This window comes from Elephas maximus, chromosome 8, assembly GCF_024166365.1.
Source record: "Elephas maximus indicus isolate mEleMax1 chromosome 8, mEleMax1 primary haplotype, whole genome shotgun sequence".
In the NCBI taxonomy this organism is placed as follows: Eukaryota; Metazoa; Chordata; class Mammalia; order Proboscidea; family Elephantidae; genus Elephas; species Elephas maximus.
The window spans coordinates 16,856,561-16,884,048 of record NC_064826.1 but is presented as its reverse complement, the minus strand read 5'-3'; the positions used below and the strand labels follow the sequence as shown (position 1 = coordinate 16,884,048).

Genomic DNA, 27,488 nt, shown 5'->3' with positions numbered 1-27,488 from the left:
GCAGCCGTAGCTCGTAACCACTATGCCACCAGGGTTTCAACAAACACACATACGCAGAAAAATCCTACCCTCTTATTTCCAAGAAAAGGACCTCTCTCATTTTGATCCTTTCAATCCAGTGACTACCTGGGAGCATTTATACTCGTGCCTATGTCTAAATGTTTCTACTAATCAGAGTAAGTTTTCAATAACAAAAGTCCACTTTAACTAAAAAATAGAGGCTTTCAACTTTAGTTTTCTTTTTTAAAAAATGGACTTTTTTAATAACGAAAGGAAATTGAAATAGATGTGATTCTTAGAATTGGTAACCTATTCATAAAACAAAATTACTTCATAAAAAGTCAATTTATAAGTATATAGAACTTTGCATTCTCTAAGAATGCCTGTGTTTCTATATTTATTCATCTGGGTAACACACTTGAAAGAGAAGGGCATTAATGGCCTTGTCTTCATTTTAAACAGATGGAAACAAAGAACATAAAGAAAAGGAAGCAATTTGCCTAAGATTACATGGAGCGGTAGCTGGGAGGTCAGGGGCAAAGAGAAGGCTATTTCAGATGGAATCATTGTTCAGAAAACTCTGTAGTAAAATAGGAACCAAGTTTGCTCCCTAACATTGTTTTATGATACAACTAGGAGGTCGGCTGCATTTCAAAAGCATGGGATCTGTATAGTTGCATTTACGTTGTTTTCGTGCTAGTTCATAAATGACCATTTCCAACACTATTATGTTTCCTCAACTCACCTACGATATAGAATATCAATCTGTATGTACCAGTGAAACTCGTCACACCTCCCTTTTGTCCATTCCACTTTCTTCTTTCCAAAACTCGAGCAATGACAGCAGAGACTCGGTAAGTGAAGCTCGCACAACAATCACCTCCCTTCCGTTGTTTGCGAATCACGTTCAGAACAGAAGGTTAAGACCTGACACTTCAAGGCAATATGTGATTGTGGGCTGGATCCTGTACTGGGGAAGAACTGCTATAAAAAGACATTATTGAGGCAACTGACAATATTGGAATCGGAATTAAAGATTAAAATATTGCACCAATGTTAAATTTCTTGATGTTGACAACTGTACTGCGGTTAGTAAGAAACACACACTGACTTTTAAGGGGTAGAAGTATTAAAGGGTAGATAAGCATGATGTCTACAACCTGTGTCCAAATGGCTCAGAAAATAATAATACGTATGGATCTGATTAACAAATATACACAGTTAGGTACAAATAGAATGATATAACGTGTGGCAAACGTTTAAAGACAGGTGAATCTAAGGTAAACTCTTACAACTTTACTTGTTACACTTAAAAACTTGCTGTAGGCTAGAAATTATCTCAACTTTACCTGTTACACTTAAAAACTTGCTGTAGGCTAGAAAAAATTTAAGAAACAATTTTAAAATTCTACTTTCTTACAGTTTAAAACATACCTTTATCACATGCAACATAAATTATACACGCACCCCTATGTACACACCTCATCTAGCAATGTTTAGCCTCAGCCTTTAATTGTTTCCATAGTAGGCTTACAGTAGATATCATTTACCCACATTTTAGGATCGTTCTACCAGAGCTGGAAGGGAAGAGCACACTTTTTGGAAATGAACAAAATTATCATTAATTAACCTGCTGTCAATAAGAATTATTCTTAGGGTTAGAAAGTGCAAGTGGAAAGCACATTAACAACCAAAACCCTACAGAGCACAACTCTACTCTGCACAACTGGGGACATGGTGAGTCAGGACCGACTCAGCCACAACTAACGACGACAACATTCCAAATTTCTTGTTTCGTTTCTTTTTTTAACTTAACAAATTTCTAAAATGGTCAATGACATAGTTTTTCAAACTATTCAGAGCTTGACTTTACAAGACAAATCTATGGAGTAGCTTCACTTTCAATTTCTCCTAAAAGTCAATGAAAATACAACACACAAAACTGACTGAATCCAATGTGACCCGCGTGGACAATGGCAACACATACTACGTTTACATTTAAAACGACCTACTGCAGCAAACACATCTCTGTTCCCCTCAGCAAGCATCCAGCCCGATTAACGCATATATACCACGAGGAAAACGGACTGAATCATCTCTCACTTTCCCTGCAAAGGAGAACCGACATTGCTCGTAAAAAGGGGAAAGTTTCAGTCTTAATACATTAGCGTTCTTCTGACGAAGAGCCCGATTCTGACTCATAGCGACCCTACAGGACAGAGTAGAACTGCCCCATAGGGTTTCCAAGGAGCAGCTGATAGATCTGAACTGCTGACCTTCTGGTTAGCAGCCAAGCTCCTAACCAAAAGAGGGGGATGGCAATTGCTACAAACCAGTTCCTTATGTACTATATCAACTACCTCTTCCAAACTATGGCAGACCATAGCAACCATTTCTTTTTAAATAAGAACACACTAAAATTACTTTACATTAGTAAGGTCAGCAGTTCAAATCTACCAGTGACTCCTTAGAAACCCTATAGGGCAGTTCTACTCTGTCTTACAGGGTCGCTATATGTTGGAACCGACTCGATGGCACCTAACAAAAAAAAAAAAACAGTAACACTTTATTGACCAGTAGTATCCTTTGCAATGTAGGGATTCACAGAAGTGAATTTTTCAGAATACCGACATTTACTGCTGAAAGTGCCAAAACTTTTAAAATTCAAAATGGTTTAGATGGAAACTTTCGTTTTAACATATACGCTTTTAAACAGATCATTCTTAACCCCGGGTAGTGTTACCATCATCAATCCATTATTTCACTAGGCAATAACATCACAGAGTGGGGAAGGCCACCTGATTCTGCTGAGGAAGCCCATAAAGCTATGATTTCTTCTATTTTCTGTGCCTGCTCATCATATGCAAGGTTTTTCGGCTGCCTTTTTTTATGCTTGCAGTAATTTCTGCTTTGTCCATGTGCCAGTCCCTAACAGTCCCCTAACCCTATGACAATGGAGTCACTCCACTACAGGTTAAAAAAAAAAAAGTTAACTAAATCTGCTAAATTGTGCCCAAAATAAGATGACCTAGGCACTGGCAAGCTGAGTTGTAGCCCTGGATTGCTCTCTGTGCAACCTTTAGGCTCACAGTCTCTGAGCATTTGTTTCATCATCTCGAAAAGGAACGAGAGATGTGCTGTCCCTACCAAGCATTTATTAACACTAAATGAGACACTGGATTTGTAAGCTCCTGGTTAAGTGACAAATGCTAAAAACAATTATCAATTGTTTTTGGTTGTGATACTGATTATTAATAAAGCTCAGGGGCTTTACGGCATTTCCTAGAAACTCTACAATTCCTTTTGGGTTTTCAGCTATGTTCCAAGAGGTGAGGCAGAAAGTCAGATGTGTGAACTCCAAATAAGTAAGGCAGAATTTAAAACAAGCACATAACTTGGGCTATGAAAACCGTAAAAGGATTAATGTTTAATTTCTAAGCAGAAAATGTACAAAGTGGGCCTCATAATCCCCAATACTACTGGCCCCATGACACTGATTGGTGCCCTTTCTTAGGAAGGGAATGTTATACACAAATCTGGAATTAAATTGACAGTGTTTGAAACAGGCAGAGGGTAGTTAGATACAAGGCAAGGAAAGAACTTGTAAGCCATTCGTCATTAAAGGTGGAAATGGGCAAAGCTAGCCTAGAAAACTCTTTTAAACTTTTAATGTAATCGACAAATTTCTATAACAATGAAGACATCTGATAAGTTTACCACAAGTAATCATAAATTATTGGTGCTGATCATTCTACTATATTTTTTTTGAAAACAGCTCGGTGCTGTCTGAGTAAATCATATTCTTCCTGGGGCTATGTAGCTTACCGCGAATTATTTCAGAACCATCTAAAATGACTCATTTTTCTATTAAAATGATGAATGGGCTAAATGAGGTATGTAATAAATACTGCAGGTTTGTAAACAGACTCCTGCTCTCCAGGGATCGGAGGCCTTACTTCATTTGGTAACTCTGCCCCTCGGTGCTTTCAGGAGACGTCATCCTTAAAATACAGTTCGTGAAGAAAAAGAGCGGAGAAAGTCACATTGGAACAAAATGGCCAACGGTTAAGGGAATAATCCTAGGGTACAAGAAAATAACCCCCCCAAGCAGAGAACAGCCCCGAACATTGAGAAACACAGATAGCGCCTAACTCAGTCGTGTTCAGGACTCCTGCCCAAGCAGTAAAAGCTGGGAAACATAAAGGAAATAAATACCAAGCTGTCTGAGAACGTTCAACATTTGAAGTACCACATATCCAATAAACAAAAATGAAGCAGATCTCACTGCACATAAGTCACACAGTAAACATCATGGCTATTCAATTTATTGCTGAATTCACTAAGCCACGGGTCCACGCACAATAGGCTGAAAGCGAGCGCCCAAAGCTGTATCAGAACTGACAGCTGAGATCTGCCATGAAGACAAACAGGGAAGGCTGATGTCGAACAGAAAGAAGGTCACCTGCCTAACAGTCTCATTCAAAACATAATACGCCAACCCCTTCTTTGTATCTGCAGGGATCGGCAGACTGGACTGTGCTAATGTTAAACTTTTAATTTGTTACAGGTTAGAACAAACACGGAGGGCCATATTTCTTTGCCTCTTCAGTAGGAAATGAGATTATGATGTCGGTTCAATAAAACTCCAGGGCCTTAATGACAGTTCATTTCAGCCCAGGCAGTGAAGCACATACATTAACAATAAATGCCAGGTCGTTATCACGAGATGGAATTATAACCAGTCCTTTGCACCTTAGTTATCTATGGATTTTTACACAGTGCTCTCCATACCTCACCTTGACACTCGTAATGACCCAAGTGATGGAATGTCAATAAGCTATTTATGGTCAGGCTACCACAGAGGACACCACTCAACAAGAGTTGACCTAAGCCAACTGGTTTACAAGCAACTGATGAATTTTTTAAGGTACTTTCTAAAGTGAAAGTAGGACTGCACATTCGATGCAGAGCTGCTCCCTCACAGCTGTCTCGAAATAAGACTAACTGTTCTTAAGAACGTCAACAGCAATACAGTCATGCGTCGCTTAACGCCCAGGATACGTTCTGTGAAATAGGACACTGTGTGATTTGGACACTGGGCGAGCACCATTATATACTTAGCAAAGCTATGAGATACTGTTTGTTTCACTTCCAAATCGATTCTCCTTTGCCTCATGCTACTGCCATCACTAGCAATGGTTTTGCTGCATTTGGGAGCCATGATGCACTTCATAGTAATATTTTCAAAAGAAAATTAAACAGAGAGATAACGCTACAACACTCAAGAGACACTTGATACATGAGATTGGATGCTGCTGCTACGAGTCAAAGCATGCATTATTACACAGTAAACTTGTTATTTGTAAGAACGAAAGTTCTTATTAAAATAACGATAAGAAGTACAGCACATGCATAAGCCAGTAACATTGGTGTGTACTAAGTCTATCAAGACATATGTGTTACAGGTTATATATGCACCTCACCATTACACGCCTGGCAGCACAACTGTTTTGTACACAAGAGACATGAGATATGTATGCTGCACGCAAGAAGCTACTGCAGTCGCTACCCCCAGTTATGTCCGCTACATCCCATCCTCCAGCCGGGATTTCTGAACTGTTACAACCTCATGGGACCACAGGCACGCATGCGGTTGGATGTTGCCCGAACAGACATTATGGGGCACAAGACTGTATTATCAGCTGTATGGTTGTGTCTTCTCTAACCATTTTGTCAACAAGGTCCCACAGTCTGAGACAGTTCCTCGCAGAAAGGCAATGCAAGTGAACTGCAGTCACATTTACATGGTGCTCACTAACCACACTTCCCAGTCTCAACAGTGTGACTCGATGTCACCACCAGAAAAATGCTACACCTGTCTCCTCCAGCTCCCTCCATATCTGGTCAGCAGGACTTTGTGCTTCTTTAAGGCTATTTGCTAATGCTAAGATCCTCAGTATTTCTGCCGCCTACATGAGGAACATGGGTTCAACAACGAACATTTGAGGAAGACAGGCATCTGGGTAAGTTTTCAGGATACAGGCAATGTTTAGATCTGTAGCTTCAGTCATATTCATTCTTTGGGCTCTCAACACAATGCCCAGGCTGGCAAACCGAAATAAAACGTGTTCTTCCTTTCCCGCTCCAGAAGCAAACAATTATACCTGCAGTCGCCTGTCACTCCATGGTGCATTTGATGAACCATCTCTTCATAGGGCCGTGTGCATTCCAGCTGACAGTAAGAATGCTGCCGTAACACACGCAGGAAGTGGGGCCCACACGTGACAACAGAGCACAGAGAGAGAAAAAGGGATGCCAAGTCTTTGTCCCAGGCACTATAACGGCCTGCTAAACCCAGGCGCACAGGCGCAGGGGGATGCCGCTGCTTCTGCTCTCCCACCTTGCAGGTCTCTGCCCTTTGAATTTCCTGGCATGCTACCAGCAAGGCAAGACTTTAGAAAAAGGGCACTTGCAGATGGATCCCAGGTCCCAGTCTCACCAATATATCCTACACCCGAGTCTCTTAAATCCCTCAAACATAAAGTGAAAGTTCTTTACCTAAATAGTCCCCAAGAGCAAAAGTTCAAAATCTTTCACTTCACTTGGGCCATGCATATCCAAAAAATGGGGGCTTAGGGTCAATGGCAAGAAAACCAACACATGGCATATATAACCCGGGGCGGGGGCGGGGGGGGAGTGTTAATAGAGGCTAAAATCAAAGAAGTAAAGTGCACAAGACAATGCAACATTAAATAAAAATTACTAGTAAGTACCCAGTGAAAGAGCCCCGGATAATAGCTATTACATGGCAACTCCCTCCACCTGGCTAGTGTTAATGGGTTTGTCTCCCACAGCATACTGGGAATTCTTTAAGGACAGGATTGTGTCTTTTTCATTTACATATCCTTACTACCTAGTACAATGCCCTTCCTACGATAAGACTTCTGCCCAAAGAGTGGGGGAAAAAAAAAAAACATCTCACAGTTAGGTTTAGAAGCTCCAGAATTTAAGTAAATATCTCCAAATTGAGGCCTCTATTAAACTTTAGACAGAAAGTCCTAGATAGTTCTGTGATGATAATGAGAAATGACTAGTGTTAAACTAGCATAATTTAGTAAGAAAAAAAGGAACGAATCAAAATTTTAATTGATATTCTAAAAAGAGACCAAATATAAATTGCAAAGTTTAAAAAAGAAAACCACTACTCTTGGCACAACAGTGAAATGCTCAGCTGCTAACGGTAAGGTTGACAGTTCAAACCCATCCAGCAGCTCCTTAAGACAAAGACCTGGTGATCTGCTCCCGTAAAGATTACAGCCTAGAGAACCCTATGGGGAGTTCGACTCCATCACATGGGGTTCCTATGAGTAGCAATCAACTCCAGAGCACCTAAGAACAATTCTTTAATGTAAAATAATTTAAGGACACAGTAAATATTAAAATTAATATGTACGAGATCTTAAAAATACACAAAATGTCCAGTCACAGTAGTTTTATAGGTTTCCTGGTACCGCTCCATTTAAGCAGTCTTCATTCTTTACAGGGGTGCTTTCCTGATCCTAAGACACACACCTTTTAATAGGAATCTTAGTTAACATGTTCATGTGGGTAAACTTGTGAGCGAGCTGCCTCTCCAAAACCTCTGGTCACAATCAGCATACCGGAATGCCGGCACTCATTAGTGAAAGGGGCAGGGAGGGGCTGGGCTGCTCTTCCAAAATTTACAGCAGGACCAACAGCTTCCCCGGCTAAAGCAATCCTTACAAAGGGTAAGTTCTGATCCGATCCTACTTAAAAACTTCAACCACAGGGCCACCGTAACTTTGCCCTTCAAAGAGCTTCAGTAAAGCTGGCTGCTACAACAACTCTGGGAAGTCAAGTCTGGATCTCATCTGGGGAGACAGCAATCTAAATGTCAACTGGTCGTGGGCGGAGAAAGATGGGAGGGGGACAGGGAGTTAGCTTTATTTCACAGTACCAGCATCACATCAGGTTTTTTCTTCCCCAGTTCTCTTGAAAGACAGCTTTCCAATTACTTCAAATGCGTGAAACCCAACCTTTACTTTCTTGCTGGCTGCAACATGTGGGTTCTAAATAAAGAGGAACAAATCAATGCTGGGCCATCACTCAGAGACCCACGTATTAGGGTGAACAATGGCAGCAATAGGGGTCCAGAACTCACAGCAGAATGATGCTACATTCTTGGGGTGTCTCTCTGGTGAATCACGGGTCCAGGGGTTTCCCAGACCTTCCCCAGGAGGAGATCAAGGAACTAAGGCACTTGCAGGCACTTTCCACACCACACAATTCTGTCTTAGAGGGTGGTGAGATGCAGAACTGGGAAGCCTAAAAGCCTGCATGGAATATATGCCTAGAAGAGAAAAAAGGCAGGAGGAACAATATACTCCTAAACATTAATTATACATGACAGAGCAACAATGATACTTATTTCCTTAGTAATTTTTAGTTTTGTAAATTTTCTATAGTATCTATACATTATTTTAATAATTATGGGGAAATTTTGTGAAACACATTTAACCATGAATAAGTGGTCATATAAATATTTACTGAAATAGAAGACACCATATACTAATTTCTTTTAAATGTGAAGGTGATTGTAAGAGATATACAAAAGTATGTACACTATTATCTACGTTTGAAAAAATACACTTACACACATAAATATAAATATTTTTATACAGACTTTGTGGAATGAAAAGGAATATAAAAACTATAAACCAGAAGGTTAACAGTAATTATCAAAGGTTACAGCCTTCAGTATGGATTACACCTCAACAAAAAGAAAACAAAAATCCTCACAACTGGACCAATAAGCAACATCACAATAAACAGAGAAAAGACTGAAGTTGTCAAGAATTTCATTTTACTTGGGTCCACAATCAACACCCATGGAAGCAGCAGTCAAGAAATCAAAAGACGGGTTGCATTGGGCAAATCTGCTGCAAAAGACCTCTCTGAAGTGCTAAAAAGCAAATATGTCACCTTGAAGACTAAGGTGCGCCTGACTAAAGCCATGCTGTTTTCAATGGCTTCATATGCATGTGAAAGCTAGACCATGAATAAGGAAAACCAAAGAATACTGAATATACCATGGACTGCCAAAAGAAAGAACATACTTGTCTTCAAAGAAGTACAGCCAGAACGCCCTTTTAAAGCAAGGATGGCGCGAAAGCAAGGATGGCGAAACTTCATCTTATATATTTTGGACATGTTACCAGGAGGGACCAGTCCCTGGAGAAGGACATCATGCTTGGTAAAGTAAAAGGGTCAGCGAAAAGGAGGAAGATCCTCAATGAGATGAACTGACACAGTAGCTGCAACAATGGGCTTAAGTACAGCAACAATTTTGAGGATAGCACACGACCGGGCAGTGTTTCATTCTGTTGTACATAGGACCACTACGAGTCAGAACCGACTTGATGGCACCTAACAACAACAGTGATAATTTGAATTATTTTATTTTTTTTTAATTGAACTCATTTTCTGATCTTTATCTAGTGAATATGCATGTTTCCTAAAATAACAATACAAGGGATAATCTGGTTAGTAAGCCGGGAGTCATCAGGGACCTAAACTGCTGTTGGCAGCCATGTAGCAATGGCCAAGACATCACCACTCAGCATCTGAGAACACTCAAGCCAGGAAAGGGTGCTCTGAATCAGTGATAACCCTACTGAATAAATTCTACTTTATCCTTTAAGTGCTTTGAGGGCTCTATTTGGCCAATATTAGGATAGATGCTGAAATTGAGGCATTGTGAACACTGTAACTGGCCACCTGTACCATACAACTCCAGAATGGGTAAAGAGAGCTGCAGAACAGAATAAACAATGACAGTTTCTCATGCTTCACCTGCTAAACAAAAAATATAGAAGAGCAACAGACAAGATTTATTAGATACAAAGAGAAAACGGGCTGAAGATATGCTATTCCAACAAAACCGCATTACACAATATTTTAGCTACTACCAGGTAAGAAATCTGTTCACATTTTCACCTTTTTTGTGCTAATCACTCTTCTTATTATGTCTTGTCATGTGCACGTGTGTGTGTGTTTAGTGCATTTTTTTTTTAATTCCAATCTTGCTCATCTCCATGCACAATATATGCAAATTTAGGTGAAGAGAAGTAGAGAGAAAAGTATTTCAAGGATAAGAAGCAAAAGGACAAAGCTGGGGCACTAAGGAAAAACCCACGAAGGATTCTTGCACCCATGGGAAACTAGGACTCTTGCCTCCTCACCTTCTTCCCACTGAGTACTATCAACCCTCTCCACCCATCCCAGCCTCCAACTTGGGAGACTAACAGTCATGAAAATGACTTTCCAACCCGCTGGTCTTTTGTTTTTTCAACTTCCTCAAAAAATCCCTCCGGCTTAGAAGCACAGCAGATGTATTAGTCACTTTAATTACTTAATGTTGAACATCCCTAGTTCTGAGATTATTCCGCTCTCACAACCCCGGGTTCCCCTTCTACCTCTGGCTCCCGTGGGTCACCTCAGTGTAAGTGCTGCCCTCACGATGGCTACCAGTCAGCCTTGGGCACGTCTGTCTTAGTCCTGCACCTCAGTTCTGGGTCACTGCAATCCAGATCAGCCACTGAAGACATGGATCCATTGCACACTCACTTCCTTTTACTTTCAGTATTTGCATCTGGCCCTAGGTGAGCCTCTCAAAGAAATGACCCTTTTCTGATACATTTTCAGTGATTCCCAATTGCCTGCTGAACTAGGGACATGCCCCTCACACCTGCATTCAAAGTCCTCCACTCCATGGTCCCATCTGTCCCTCCAGTGAGTTCCCAACTGGACTCTAATGAGCACTAAAGGTTCTGGGAGTTACACCTGGGTTCCTAAGAAGGCAGCCAGGACTCCAGGCTTCAACCAGGGTGGCTCCACTCTTCTCTCGCAATGGGAAAGCAGTTAGCAAATTACGTTACATCCAGAGGACAGAATGTTATTTGGCCATCAAAAGTACATTTCAGAAGAATGTTCAATGATACAAGAAAATGCTCACGATGCTAAGCACTATATACAACATCCTCCAAATTCTCACACATGTAATGTCGCTACTGCTGCTGTTGTCGTGTCAGGTGCCCATCAATTTGATTTTCGACTCGGCAATCCCATATGACAGAGTAGAACTGGCCCATAGGGTTTTCTAGGCTGTCATCTTTAGGGAAGCAGATAGATCACCAGCTTTCTCCAATGGGGCTCCTGGGTGAATTTGAACTGTCAACCTTTTGATTAGTTCTCAAGCGCTTAACCCTTTGCTACCAGGACTCCTAAAATATGTAATGAACAAAAAAAAAACAAACCCAATGGTGTTGAGTTGATTCCGACTCATAGTGACCCTGAAGGACGGAGTAGAACTGCCCCAAACGGTTTTCAAGCAGAGGCTGATGGACTCGAACTGCTGACCTTTTGGTTAGCAGCCAAACACTTAACCAGTATGCCACCAGGGCTCCAAAGATTTAACAGACTACTAGAAAAAAAGTAGTCTAGAGGGGAACTTCAAACCCACCAGCCACTCAGCAGGAGAAAGATGTGGCAGTCTGCTGCAGTAAAGATTACTGCCTTGGAAACCCTACAGGGCAGTTCTACTCTGTCCTATAGGGGTCACTATGAGTCGAAATCTACTCGACAGTAATGGGTTAGAGGAGAATACACTCAACTGGACACCGTGTTACGTCAGAGTGGCACAATGATGGCTGCCTTTTACGTTTACTTCTTGCTATTGATCATTTTTTAAAACACATTTCCATATCTTGTCTTTTAAAATATTTAAAAAGATTTTCTGTAAAAAAAAATAATAATAAACTACTTCTTAAAAAATATAGTTCTCCAAAACGTTTGCTCTACTTTTTCCCCTTTCTGAAGCCCAGAAAGTGATGGATCAAACCTCACTCACCTTTGCTGGAGCCTACCCAGACTAACATCTGGCAGCTGCCAGCAGGGAGAGAAAGGAGGCTAGGCTGCTGGCCCAGTGGTTTCAAATACTACAATGAAACCCAAAGCAAAGGGGGAAGAAAGCAAACAAACAGCCCTTCAGGCAAGATGCAGGTGGTGTCTGTGTCGATCTTTACTTCAATACTTCCGAAGTTCCTTGTTGGTTAATCTGAACAAATTGCCAGCTACTTATAAAAGGCAAAATCAAGAAAATCTAAGCATAAGAGAACATGAATACTATCCACACTAAAAGCTGGCAGGGAGTGCTTAGCTTTTCCCAGATATTCCGATTTCCTTGTGGGCAAGAAATCTCTATTGAATCTTTCATACTTACCAGGTGCTTCGCCTTAGAGCGTTCCTCCTCACTGGAGAGCCTCTCCTGAAGAATAGCTCTGGTTAACTGCTCATTGGCCATCTCCTGGTCCAGTTCTTTGCCTTGCTTTAGTCTGAAAAGACAAGCAAGGTCTAACTTAGAAAGATAACTTCAGTAATTGGCATTATGTTTTTTTCAGTGAAATATTTAAACAAAAGATAGAAATATATGGCAATAAGTATTGATAGCTGAAAACATCTTGGCCCATAATCCATCAACAGCAGTTATATTTTCTAGTAAATCTCCATGCAGCTTCTACCTGAATATTTAAAATAACAGAATTCAAATACCCAAGAAACTTAACAATTTAACTGCAAACATATCCAAGTTGTACAAAGTTCTTACGTAAAGTTGAAAGTTACCCACCTAAATATTCTATCCCCAGTGCCTCCATCTGCCCTCTGTAGATGTCAGTAGTAAATCTAATTAACCAGCCATCTACATGACAAATATTTGAAGGTAGCCATCATCTTCCCTTCAAAATTGACTCAACTCAAATATTTACTGAGCACACACCAGGCACCGTGTGAGGTGCTGAGGCCTTGTGGTGAACAAGATGGACGGGTCCCCGTCCTCGGGATCTTACATTACAGCAAGACAGGGAGACATTAAAGAATCAGTAACACAAGTAAGATGTCTCTCCTCCCAGGGAATTACCCCCATTTGCCAACAATCCTCATATTCAAAAATGCCTAGACCTCCAACAGCATGGTTCCTCACTTCTAGAACACCTCCACTTGGTCCCTGCAGAAGTGTATCCAGGGTATGGCAGGGATGGCCCTGGGAGCCACTTACCCCACGCCCCAGGGGCAGGGCACAAACCAATGAGCAGTCTCTACTCGCCATCGCAATTGCTATCAGCCATAGGCGCTATTTTCTATAGACACACCTCTGCCTGAGCCCCAAACTGAACATAACACTCCAGACGTGGTCTAACAGAGTAAGGCACAGAACTTTTACGTCCCTGGCTGAGCATACCATAATAATTCTATTAATGAAGCCTAAGATTGCATTAGGTTTATCAGTAGCCTCATCACACAATTAGATCATATTACATTACAACCCACTAAAACCCCTCATTGTGCAGGATAAAGATAAACTGCGTTGGCACCGATTTTCACCACAGTGCCTGGCACATAAAGACATTCAGGAATCACTGAACAGAGCGCATTCCAGCCCGATCTCATGGACAAAGGTATTCTGGTTGCCTTCCCTTCTTTGAGAGAATGACCTCTCTACACTGTCATACTCCTGAAGGTGTAAGCTATGCTTTAAAAGGAAAAGGTAACATTGATATGTTGGTATGAGTGAAATTCTGAATGAGATCTACTTTGTAAGTAGCAACGAGGAGCACCAAGCTCAAGTTGCACTCGCCTGTCAAATCTGCATTTTATAAGATTTCTGAAAAGAGCTAAAGATAACGTTTTGTTACTATTTTTAAATGGCTACATCATCCTGATCCTCTGGAATTCTCCAAAATCAATTAAAACACGGGAAATCACCTTGTAAAATATATGCCAACGCGGTAATGCTTTTCCCCTAGAAATTAAACCTGTGTGTTTTTGTGTCTTAAGAGAAAGAATAATCAAAAATAAAAACCTGCACTTCGAAATTCTCTAATGCAAAAGTAACTCACAGGAAACTTCTTAGTGTAGTAAGTATAACTACACTTAAACCAGTTTTCTCTACGGGCCACACAATAAACTCAGCAACGTCAACGGCATCAATGAGTAAAATGCCGCTGGACATGTCCAATTAAGGGAACAGTAAAAATTAGAAATCAGGTCACTTCTTTAGGTCAGCAGCCCTGCATCACCTACGAACCAGCTGGCAAAAGGCAAATTCTCTGATAACACCCCACACCAAGGAATTAGAAAGTCTCAGGTGGGCCCAGCAACCTGTTTTTTAATAGGCCCTCAGGTGATTCTCAGGAATGCCCTCAATGACCAAAGTCTGCTTTTACCCAAATAAATCCTGGAAGTATATAAAAGGAGAATAACATTGAAAATGAAGCACCTCATCACAGGATATTCTGTTGATAACTGCAGAGGTTATTATAAAATTTTAAATATACAAATTACAAAACTGTGTATTTAAAACAATTTTACAGGAATACCAACTGCACGCAAAAGACTTACTTTACAAGTAAGGTGGAAACAAAAATAAAATAAAATTTAGTATCTAGTATTGAGCACTTAGTATGTGCCAAACCCTAAGGGGCAGTTCTATTCTGTCATTTAGGGTCACTGTGAGTCGGAATCAACTTGACGGCAGCGGGTTTGGTTTTTTTGGTTTTAATTAGTATGTCCCAAGCACTATGCTAGGCACTTCACATATGTAAAAATTTTACAAAAAATTACATTTTTTTCAGTTTATGGAAACCCTAGGTGGCATAGTGGTTAAGTGCTATGAGTCAGAATCAATTTGACGGCAATGGGTATTAGTTTATGAACATAAAATGAATTCTATCCAACTAGATTTTCTCGTATCTACAGATGTAGATACGAGAAAATCTAGCTGTATAACAAATTTTAAAGCATTGTTTATTTTAACAATAATGACATGTTTTTTCTAACTGAATTTATTTGAATATAAATTGAAAATGGAGTCACAGGTGGCTCAACTTTAAGAAATATAGGATCATAAAATTCTGGCAAGTTAGTAAAAAGGAGGCAAAAATACGAGTGCAAAAGCCTTGAACATTATAATAAAAATAAAGGCTATTTAGCTTGCGACGCTTGGTACAAACTCTAGAGTTGGACTCCCAGCTCCAAATCAAGGCCCTACCTACCACTTACCAGCTGAGTAAGTACCTTAATTAACCTCCCTGGGCCCTGTTCATCTCATCAGTAAAATGGATTGGGGTAATGCCTACCTTACAGGGTTCTATGTACACAAGGCACTTAGCACAATGCCTGTAACATAATAAGCACTTGACAGATGTTAGGTAGGTAGAAGCAATAATGATGGTGCCCACCATGGGGTCAGGAGTACAGAGTAACCACTGGCTTCCTAATAGAACAGGAACCAAAAAAAAAAGTCAAAATTTACTACATACACCGCGATCACATACAGCTTTGTAATCTCCATCTTTTGCTTTTTTTTTTTTGCCAAGAAGTTTGCCTTATTTTTTATTATCTTCAAAGACCTCTAAAATGGAAAGCTGACTCTATTGACACTCAAAGCTGACTCTATTGACTCTAGCCGCCCTCTCCTTTCTCATGCTCCTTTATTCCTTTTCCCATTTGTCTGTTAGCTCCATAAGGGCAGGGACTTGGGTCTGTTGTCATTCACTGTTATATCCCCAGTGCTTACAACAGTGCCTGCCATACAGGAAATGCTCAACAATCACTCAGTGAATCCAGCCATGCATGAATGGCATACTTCCAACCAAAAACGAAAATGGAAAACAGGCTGCAGAAAAGAGAAGACTGAGGGATATAAGAAACAACTAGAGGGACAGGCTGAGCCCTGCAAAGGCCTAGCTGTCATGTTATATGTAGCCTACCAGTGATAAAGTTCTAGGCTACACTACATAACCCTGAAGGGTAGGGTGTTGTGTATTCCACAACATTCCAGAGCCATTCAAACACCAAGACCCAACTGTGCTTGACTCTTGTATGCAGAGATTGGGAGAGGCCTGAATTGATTCAAGAGAAAATTACTTTTCTTTCTTAATAAATTTTTAGTTATTTTCATTTATCTTTATAAATATAACTGCACAAAATCTCAAATAATTCACTCTAAAGGAATGTCTGAAAAAAAAATTAAGTAAAAGCAGTCTGTAACAGTGATTGTTTAAGAAACAGATTTTTGTATCTTCAGGGAGTTTGACAATAGGGCCAAAAATAAATCCTCATTACCTATCACCAATTTAGTTTTTCTAGCTTTAAAATTCAAAGGCTGAACTATGTAATCTTAAGGTCCCTTGTAGCTAAAAATTCTACAAATACCTTACCTTAAACATTTTATTTCCCATTCCATAAAAACTCTGGAAGCGGCGGGGATAGGAATAATAAAACAAAGGGGTATTATCTCCAAATTTCATAATTTTTACTCAATGGGCACTTAGATTTCCACTCTCATCCTTACAGTTTCCTTCTAATGTCCTCTAGGCTGAAAAACCCAAAAGTGATAAAAACTGTACACTAGATCAGAGCAAATGGGATTCACAAATCCAGCCTGACTGAGAATAAAACAGTGAGCAAAAGACACAGTGGCTACCCTCATGAAGCGTCATTATAAACCGTCATAAATGCATTTTTTAAAAAAGTGAGGTTGCTATGAAAGTATACAGGTGAGGACTGATATCTGAATTAATATCTAAAGGAAATTAACTGAGCAATGTGGGAAAGGAGAAAGTGTCTTAGACAGAGAAAACCTTAGTCAGGTCCAGGGAATTAGGGAACAAATGTCTCTCTGGCTGCTGTTTTAGATGCCCAAAGACTGGCAGACCCAGGGTCTCTGACGTGGCTCTTTTAAAACACACACACACACACACACACACACACACACACAATTACGAATGAAAAATTAGTACAAGGTTCTAGAGGGATCCGAAAAGCTTAACTTTACCTTTGCAAACGAGACAGAGCCCCACAGTGCTGTATTCTTTACCTGGCTTCCTCCCTTACAGTGCTATACTGCAAAATCCTTTCCTTTGCTGGGCTCTCCCCACCCCCCCACCCCGCCCCCACCCCACCCCCCTCACCATCCCCACCCCCCACATCCCCACCCCCCCCACCACCCCCCACACATCCCCACCCCCCGCCCCCCCACCCCCCACCCCCCCACCCCCCCACCACCACCCCTTCAGCTCTCCATTTGAATCCTGCTATATAGGGTCACTATGAGTCGGAATCTACTTGACAACAACGAATTTGGTTTGGGTTTTTTTGTACTTGGAGGGTCTTTGTAAACCCCACTGCACCTGCACAGTATGATTAAGAATGTTGCTGACATAACTTGTAGGAACTCTCTACCTGTAAACTCCTTTAAAGTAACCTGCCTGCCTGCCCTTGGCGAGCAGTCTTGGCAGCAGGATGCACCAACTGGCTCCATTTCCTTGTACAACCACATTAAGGTGCCTTTCTTGTTCTCCCACCTCAGTCTCTCATTTACTAGCCAATTTGAGTCACGCCAAGTAGGAATCTGGGGTTTCCACCCGGTAACACATAGAGTTTTACTTTCTTTCAAACTGTTTTGGAGGACAGTTTCGGATGAACCGTGTACTGAGGTTTCATTTCATCCAGTGCCTTTGGAAGTAACAGCAATAGATCAGACATTTCTGAACTATGCTATTCCCGACTTCCCGGACTCTCTCCCCAGATAATCGATTTACAGCAATATTTTCTTCTAAGCACTATACTCTCCCACTGATTCACGTAAATCATTTAATGAACTACAGCCACTTGGCTAAAAAGGAACTACTTACGTTTTCAGAAACAATTCTTTTCGGAGAGCTTCCTCTTGGTCAGCTTTATCTGCCATAAAGCTATTCTATTCAACAGCAACATACAAAAGGTGGCTGTCCGTGTGGTCAACAAATTTTTGTCTTATTTTGAGCCAAATGAGATGGCCTTGCTTTCTGGGACTCTCCGAACGCTACTGCCCAATGGTGCGAAGCTTTAAAATCAGAAGCCAGGTTGTTTTGTAAACACTCCCGAGGGGAAAGAAAGGCTAAGCTCTTGTCGCCAATGCAAGGCACCTCGTCATATTTAAGGCCGTTGTTGGCACAGGGTTAAGAACTATGGCTGCTAACCCAGAGGTCAGCAGTTCAAATCTACCAGCACTCCTTGGAAACCCTATGGGGCAGCTTTACTCTGTCCTATGTTGCTATGGATTGGAATTAACTCGATGGCAGTAGGTTTGGGTTTGGTTCTGGGTTTGTTAGGTGAAAAGGTGGCATAAAATAAACTGTCTTTCATTATTAACTTGGGTTCCCAAAGATTTAAGAATTATCTCAAAACAAAACTAAACGCACCAAGTACCTCGGAGAATACACTCTCTTTCTTATTTATTGGCATTTCCCACGTATGATTCCAGATCTCCTACTCTAATATTATTCTACATTAAGCCCCCGATTTAAGTTTCATTTAAATTTCCTTCTTTTAAATACATATCTCTCCTCATTTAAATTCTCTAGAGTTTTAAGCAAGGAAGAAGGAGTTTAGTGTAAACTTTTCTTATTTGCATTAAGTAATTGGATAGCTTGCCTAAGCTTAATGAAACAAATACCAGTCGGCTCTGCCCTTATACCTCAAGCCCCAGCAACTTAGCTCTTCCTTCTCAGCACATTCTCAATCAGTTGAGAGACTTAACATACACCAGTGAAATGAGTTTCTAGAAAGCAGCCAAATCTCCTATAACGAATGTTATTACAACGTGTCCTTTTAAAGGGGAAAAAATAAACTACTCACATACATTCCACTCTTACAGGCATCTGGTATATAAAATCTAGTTCTAAGTATTTCGGCCCCTGTGTAAAAACCAGCCAATAGTATCTGATTCCACATAAACCTAAAGGTTTTAAAGGAGTACATTTTAAAGATAACTTTAGCTAGGCATCTTTTTTATATTAAATTTTATTCTCCTCCACGAGGAAAGGATTCCTATTTCTATTTTTTAAATGAGAAAAGCTGAGATGTGGAGAAGCAAACCCAAGACATGAAACACCCTCGTCTGACTGCCAAAGCTATGCTCTGAAACCCCCTAGAGAGTTAACCCCACTATGGGAATTCTTTTCCATTAATCACCTTTAGGGTCACATAACAGCAGTTTTTAAATCTTATGCTATTTATAATTATTTTAAAATAAGCTCTACTTGTTCTCACTATCTCAAGTTTAAGTTTGCTGGAGTCTAAATTATTACCCACTCTTTTCCAAAGTGCTTTCGTTTTCAGTGGCCCTAAACATTTCTCTGAACTTGGGTACTGCTCTTTTGGCCACTCACAAACACTCAGATTAATCTTCATGTAAGCTGACACATAAGTAATTCTGTACAATTCTAGCTTAGAAAATTACTTTATAATTTAATATACAAGGCCATTATACCACTGAAGGGAAAGCTGATAAGAACCTCAGATAATGGGTGAGAATAAATGGGGAACCAAGATTGTTAGAGATAAGTGATTTGACTACATGATTTATCTAAAATTGAGCTATGACCATTATACACAGACAATATCTGCAAAGTACTGCAATGCACTTGACTCAGAAAGACTGTTTCAAACACTGGAAAAGAAAAATGAGTGACTACAACCTCAAAGGTCATTCTTAATGCTAATGATGAATTTTATTTTAATGCATCGTACTTTGTCAGAACATGCTGAACCAGCATTTAAAATACTGTTTACTAGTCATTTTTAAACAGAAAAGCTGAGCTGGGTAATTCAACGAACTAATTACTAGACTATTAAAAATAATGACAGAACAAGTGTATGGCTTTCTATTAATAAGACTTTTCAAAAATAAAAGTACATAGCAAGCTTAACACTTCTCAGCTCAAATGATTTCAAGTCCTTGAAGAAAATGTACATGGATTGATATTCCAAAATAAACACGTGAGCATGAATTACATAATATAGTCATGTCATATTCATGTATGATATCTACGCGTGTAAGAGAGAGTTAACATTTATTAATAAATGCTCAGAATTATGTTATAAAATATATAATTATAAACAAGTTTATAATTATAAAATAAATTTATTAATGTTAACCCTGTGTCAGACACAGCAATAAGCACCTGAGGGACAGTAACGCATTCAATCCCCACAACAACCCTGTGGAACAGGTTGTTCCTTTTCAGATGAGGAAGCTAAGGCACAAAGAGGTTTTGCAAAACCAAGGCTTGTTGTTGTTACTAGTTGCCATGGAGTTGGGCTCCCCACTCATGGTGACCCCATGTACAGTGGAACAAAATGTTTCCTGGTACTACAACATCTCTATGATCAATGGCAGGCAGATCAGACTGCTGTGATGCATAGAGTTTCCACTGGCTGATTTTCAACAGTAGATTGCCAGACCTTTCTTCCTAGCCTCAGTCTGCAAGCTCTGCTGAAAACTACCTGTTCAACATCATGGCAACACGCAAACCTCCACTGAGGGACAGGTGGTGACTACACATGAGGTGCACTGGCCGGGAAACAAACCTGGGTCTCCCACATGGAAGGTGAGAATTCTACCACCCAACTGCTATTGCCCTCAAACCAAGACTTAGAGAGGTCATAAGTAATATGCCCAAAGGTCACAACAGCAGTGAGAAGGGTAGCCAGGATTAAACACAGGTCACCTGACTTTGCAGCTTGCATTCTTACATCTCACACAAAAACACACACACAAATGCATATACCGTGAGAATATAAGCTCTATGGGGGTAAGAACTTTTTCTTAAGTACCAGTGTAACCCGACCGCTAAATAGTGCCTAGCTCTCAGCAGGTATTCAATAAATATTCTTAAAAGATGAGCATTTTTTAATAAATATGATGGAACATAGGTACTTTTTATATAATGGTAATGCAGCAATAACCAGCACTTAAAAAGTTGAATGATTTCCAGTCTACCAAAGCGTACAGTAAAGCGCCAGTATTTAACCAGCATCATGACATGGTTCAGAACGTAATAAAGAGAACATTTATTTTGGTCATCTGTGCTTCTATGGAAATACCACTTAAAATGGCGTTGAGAATATAACGATCAGGGTTTCCTTCCCTGCCACAAGAACATGAAAAAAGAAAAGTGGTTTTATTTTAACTCACTAAAATTTAGTCACAATCCAGAGATTTTTCTGAGTAGCTTTCAAAATGATTGCCATGGATTAAATGGTGTCCCCTGAAAATATCTGTCAACTTGGCTACGTCATGATTCCCAGTATTGTATGACTGTCTATCATTTTGTCATCTGATGTGCTTTCCCTATGTGTTGTAAATTCTATCACCATGATGTAATGCAATGGATTAGTGGAAGTTATGCTGACAAGATCTACAAGATTAGATAGTGTCTTAAGCCAACCTCTTTTGAGATATAAAAGAGAGAAGTGAGCAGAGAGATGGGGGACCTCATACTACCAAGAAAGCAGCGCCGGGAGCAGAGCATGTCCTTTAGACCTGAGGTTCCTCCGCTGAGATGCTCCCAGACCAAAGGAAGACTGATGACAACAACCTTCCTCCGGAGTCGACAGAGAGAGAAAGGCTTCCCCTGGAGCCGGGGTCCTGAATTCGGACTTTTGGCGTATTGGTCGGTGACAGAATAAACTTCTCTTTGTTAAAGCCAACCACCTATGGTATTTTTGTTATAGCAACAATAGATAACCAACACAATGATGAAGGAGGAAAAAACTCAATTCATACCTAGAAGCCTACAACTGTAATTGGGGCTTTCCCATAGCCATAATCAGATGGAAGGAGCTCTGATGGCCCAGTGGTTAAGTGCTTGGCTGCTAACCGAAAGGTAAGCACTTCAAACCCACCATTTGTTTCATGGGAGAAAGATGTGGCAGTCTGCTCCTGTAGATTATAGCTTTGGAAACCATATGAGGCAGTTCTACTCTGTCCTATAAGGTCTTTAAGAGTCAAAATCAATAGCAGCAGGTATAATCAGATGGTCAGAGCTGCTTCCATCTCCTCATTCTAGATGATCTCCTGTTTATAATTTTTATATCACTTTGTACCTAGTTCTCATTTGGGAACTAGTACTACCTATAAATGGATAACATTGCGAAGAATGGTAATTCCAGAACACTTAATTGTGCTCTTGAGGAATCTGTACATAGATCAAGAGGCAGTCCTTAGAACAGAGCAAGGGGATACTGCATGGTTTAAAGTCAGGAAAGGTGTTCATCGGGGTTGTACCCATTCACCCAACCTAGTAAGCCTAGTGCCCTTTCACCACACCTATTCAATCTGTATGCTGGGTAAATAATCTGAGAAGACGGACTATATGAAGAAGAACGGGCCATCAGGATTGGAGAAAGACTCATTAACAACTTGCATTATGCAGATGACACGACCTTGCTTGCTGAAAGTTAAGAGCACTTGAAGCACTTACTGATGAAGATCAAAGATCATAGCCTTCACTATGGAATAAACCGCAATATAAAGAAAACAAAAATCCTCAAACTGGGCCAATAACCACCATCATGATCAATGGAGAAAAGACTGCAGTTGTAAAGGACTTCATTTTACTTAGACCCACAATCAACACCCGTGGAAGTAGCAGTCAAGAAATCAAAAGACGTACTGCATTGGGCAAACATGCTGCAAAAGACCTCTTTAAAGTATTGAAACGCAAAGATGTCACCTTGAAAACTAAGGTGTGCCTGACCCAAGCCATGGTGTTTTCAATCACCTCACATGCAAGTAAAAGCCGTGCAATGAATAAGGAAGACAGAAGAACGGATGCCTTTGAATTGTGGTGTTGGTGAAGAGTAACGAATACACCATGGACTGCCAAAAGAATGAACAAATCTGTCTTGGGAAAAGTACAGCCACAATGCTTCTTAGATGCAAGGATGGCGAGACTACATCTCACATACTTTGGACATGTTATCAGGAGGGATCAGTCCCTGGAAATGGACACCATGCATGGTAAAGCAGAGGGTCAGCAAAGAAAAGGAAGACCCTCAATTAGCTGGATTGACACAGTGGCTGCAACGTGGGCTCAAGCATAACAACTGTGAGGATGGCACAGGACCGGGCAGTGTTTTGTTCTGTTGTGCACAGGGCTGCTATGAGTCAGAACCAACTTGACAGCACCTAACAACCACCACCCCCACCTGTCCTAGTTTTTCTGAAACCATCTTATCAAATATTTTCTCCTACTGTACTGAAAAAATACATTATCCTTGAAAGTATTCTGATTTCCGTTCACAAGTTAATGTCATCCTATCTTTGGCCTTGGACCCACTCTCCCTTAGGATTTCATAATTAAGCTCCCTAGAAGGGAGTTCTACACACCCCAAAGCACTCATCCGCTTCCCTCTAATTGAATGACCCATAGCTGCTTCTTTATCAGGCTTGAACTGAGTATTTAGAGGCATCTTAAACCAAAGTAATAACTTCTTGTCTTAAATTATATATCAATTGTCATAATACTCAAAACACAACTAAATAGTGGTGAAGGCAGGGAGGCGGTCACATGCTGTTAGTTATGCTGCATCAGCAGGGCTTGACAATGAGCTGTGTCACGCAAGTTGTGGAAGGGAAAGGCCCTGCAAGAGTGCATCTCACTGAAGACTTGTTTAGAAAGTCATCTACACCCCTCTCCTTGGTAACATCCCCTAGACGGATGGGTGCTGAAGCTGTGGATCTGCTAAGATACTAGAGGAGGACAATCATAAAGTCCACGGGAGGGAAACAGAACTTTGGGTCAAATGCAGGTATCTTCATGGCAAATCCCCTTCATGGGACCCACTGGGAAACGAGAAACTCTTCTGGCAAGCACTGGCCCCACACAAAGTGACACTTGATCCCTGGACAGATGACAAGGAGAGATGGTGTCTTAGTCAGCAGAAATTTATTTTCTCACAGTTTAACAGACTACAGGTCTTGAATTCAGGATGCCACCTCTAGGGGGAGGCTCTCTGTCTCTTGTGTCATTCAGCTTTTGTTCCTGGGGTCCTTGACGATTTTCAAGGGGTAGGCATCTATCTTCCCCCAGTTGTGCTTCTTCACTTCCTTGCTTTTGTATCTCAAAAGAAAATGACTCAAAACACATCCTACACTAATACTGTCTCATTAACATAACAAAGACAACCCATTCCCAAATGGGATTATAACAAGAGGTTTAGTAGGGTTTACAACACATATTTTTTGGGGGGGTGCAGGGGGCACAATTCAATCCCTCACAGATGGCTTCTTCCTAAAGGACGGTAGATAGAGCGATATTTCTGGCTCGGCCACCTGGGTGAGTTCTCATAGAAAGAACTCAAAATAAATAAATAAATAAAGCCGTGAGGAAATCAGAGAGCCTCGATGTACTTATGCATGTATAACATATAGCAAGCCTTTCACATTGTTTTACACTTATGTTTATATATATTTTTCATAAAGGACATATTTTTGCCAGGAGTCCTTGTATTTTGAAATGACGTTGGCAGTAAGTCTTTGGAAGACTTTGGCCAGAGAGAGCAAACATTCCCGTTCCATTCTAAGACTTCTATAGGAAAACAATCAATACTTTTCTTTTTCAAAGAAGGACCTTCAGGCTTGAGCCAAGCTGCAATCTCTCGCTTTCCACCTGGATTTAGCCTCTCAGTTGTGGAGCTGACAGAGGGGTGTGGGTTGGCCCTTGTACTCCCCCTCAGACTGGTCATCTCTTTTCATGGTAGATGCTTTCATGTTAAAGCTTAGTGTATTCCTCCTCCATCAGAGACAGAGTAAACATTTTTAAAGAATGATTACACACTCTTTTACTATTTTTTTTAAATCAAATACTCTTTGAATTTTTTATCATTTTTGATTCATATACTGAGCTGCTAATGTGTCTGATGCATAAAAGGTCAATGACTGCTGTCTTCATACACAGTGTTTTTCATTAAATGACTGTGCTTCTTTACCGTATTTCTATTTTGTTTGGTAGAGCTCTACCAGTCCGTTACTTTTTAACCTTTATGAAGGTTAAAATAAATTATGTTGTTTTAAGCGTACTTCACATAAGTATTACATAGTTCTTTGTGTGTGTGTGTTTTAACATAATCTGACAGCCTTGATCTTTAAACGGGTAGTTCTGCCCAGTCACAATGATTAACAGTATAACAACTGATACACTTAATTTTTATTCCACTTTATATGTTTACTACTAATTTCACTTTGTTATCTCCTTTTCTTGTTCCTTGGTTTCCTGGTTCTATCAAGGTCCTGGTGCCGTAGTGGTTAAAAGCTACGGCTGCTAACCAAAAGGTCGGTAGTTCGAATCCACCAGGCGCTCCTTGGAAACCTTATGGGGCAGTTCTGCTCTGTCCTATGGGGTCACTATGAGTCGGAATCAACTCAACGGCACCAGGTTTCATTTTGGTTTATACACTCTCTTCCCCGGTCTCTTTTTAATTAACAAAATCTGGGGTATTTTTTTCATTCCACTAGTTGCTCCTTTTCTAACACTCACACACTTTTTTCTCTACTGTTGTTTAAAAACATAATTCTGACTATTTTCTCAACCACTACCCCTGCAAACCCAAAAAGACAAAACTACTTGAATACTTTGATTTTTCTCCAACCCAACTCTAGCTTTAGTGAAGAGTTCAGTGCTTTTAAATTCATGTAATTCTCTGGTTTTCCCTTCAAAGATGAGAATCCTTATTAGCACTGATACTAGTTATTGGCAGTGTATCACCATGTACATAACACTCACGGGTGCTTCCCTTCCTCTTCGTGGTCTCCTATACTGATGGTTCTGCTCTACCTAATTTGTAATTTGGTTGGAACTCTTGAATATTTTCTTAAGATAGAATACTGGTATTTAGCTTGACTCTTAGCTTCACACCCTTCTTCTAGTCTCTGCTTCTCAATGCTGGAGCCAGGACTCTGCAAACCATATTTTTGCTTTGCAGCTAGGTCCCTGCTAGGCTCTGCCAACAGGGGGTGCCAGAGGGCGACTGCAAAGCTGGAGGAAGGAAATGGAACTCCTACCAGTTTTCCTCCTATTCTTGTGGGCATCACCTTAGCCTCACTGCTTCACACCAGCGACTGCACTTTGCTCCCACAGCAGCAAGTGGACCCAGTTGGCAGTGTGGCCAGGAGGCTTGTAACATAAGCCCCACTGCACAATCTCTGGGGACACTAGCCTTCCCTACCAGCATGTTCCTCAAAAACCAGAGTCCCAGATCCATGGGTCTCCTCTCCCAGCTCAGAGACACCAGCATCAACCTCTGCTCAGAGGTCTGAGCTACAGTTCAACAGAGCCCCCTCCTTAAAGCTGCAATGTTTTAACAACTCCTACCTCTTCCAGTGTCCTCCAGCCTCGGGGTGGTGGCTGCTTCCCGCCAGTGCTACCCCTGGGGGTCCTTAGAACTGCAGTGTCCAACAGAGCAGCCACTAGCCACATGTGGCAAGTGAGCACACAAAATGTGGCTAGTCCAAACTCAGATGTGGTGCCAAGTGTAAAATACACACTGGATTTTGAAAACTTAGTATGAATGAATGTAAGATCTGTCACTAATGTATTTTATAATGATTATATGTTAAAATGACAATATATGGGGTAGTGGTAATATACTGGGTAAAATAAAATATAATAAAATTATTTTCACCCATTTCTCTTTTTTTTTTTTTTGACATGGCTACTAGAAATTTTTTAATTTCATAGATAGCTCACATTATATTTCAACGTTGCTGCCTTAGAATTCTTGTTTTTTTCTTTGCCTTTTCAGTTCTTCAATGCCTCATCGACAATTCTTACATTAAATTCTCTTGTCTCCTTAATGGACTCTGACTGCTAGCTATGAACATTAATAAATTCTCTAAATCGTTCTATACACATATAACATATAGTCTCTTATTTTCACCCTGACCGGTAAATGAGATCTCAGCAGAGAATCTGGGGGTTTCGATCCTTTTTCTTAGTAATCTGTACTTGTCACTCCATCTTCTAGTTTCCAGTGTGACTGAAGAAAAGTCTAAACCCAGTCTGGTCCCATTTCCTTTACGAATTATTGATTCTTTCTGTCCAGGGCTTTTAAGATATTCTCCTTATCCTCAGAACTCAGAAACTTCAGCAGTGTATGACTAGGTGTGAACTTTCTCTCACCAATCGCTCCCGGAATAAAAAGAACCCTTTCGATCTGCAGACTCCTTTTCAGTGAATTGTTTTATATCATTTAATTACTGCCTCTCCTATATGTCTTTTTTTATTTTCTCTCCTTCTAGAATTTAATCTATTTGATCAAATAAAGCATGCATGGGTTTCTTCACACACACATATCTTAATATCCATGAAATCAAGATGAATCTTAAAACTGATTGTGTCTTACAATCGAGTAGCAATCGTTGTCAACACTACAAACATCGAAAGCACCAGTGAAACACTCTACCAGTTCTTGCTAAAAGCCGCTTTTCTGGTGCTCTTCTTGTTTGCCTCTTTCTCTCCAGCTGCTGCGTCCCATAGGTGACTTCTTATCTTCACCTTCCTACTCACCAGGCTCAGGCCCAG

The 27,488-nt window shown here is 40.6% G+C and overlaps 1 protein-coding gene across 1 annotated transcript in view; it reads right to left on the bottom strand.

Moving 5' to 3' along the window:
* CHCHD3 (coiled-coil-helix-coiled-coil-helix domain containing 3) overlaps window positions 1–27,488 on the bottom strand; it is a 335,977-nt gene that overhangs the window by 198,624 nt on the left and 109,865 nt on the right. Inside the window, exon 4 of the mRNA XM_049894661.1 lies at window positions 12,302–12,413. Within this exon, the coding sequence (XP_049750618.1) occupies window positions 12,302–12,413 (112 nt within the window). The remainder of the gene's footprint in view (window positions 1–12,301; window positions 12,414–27,488) is intronic.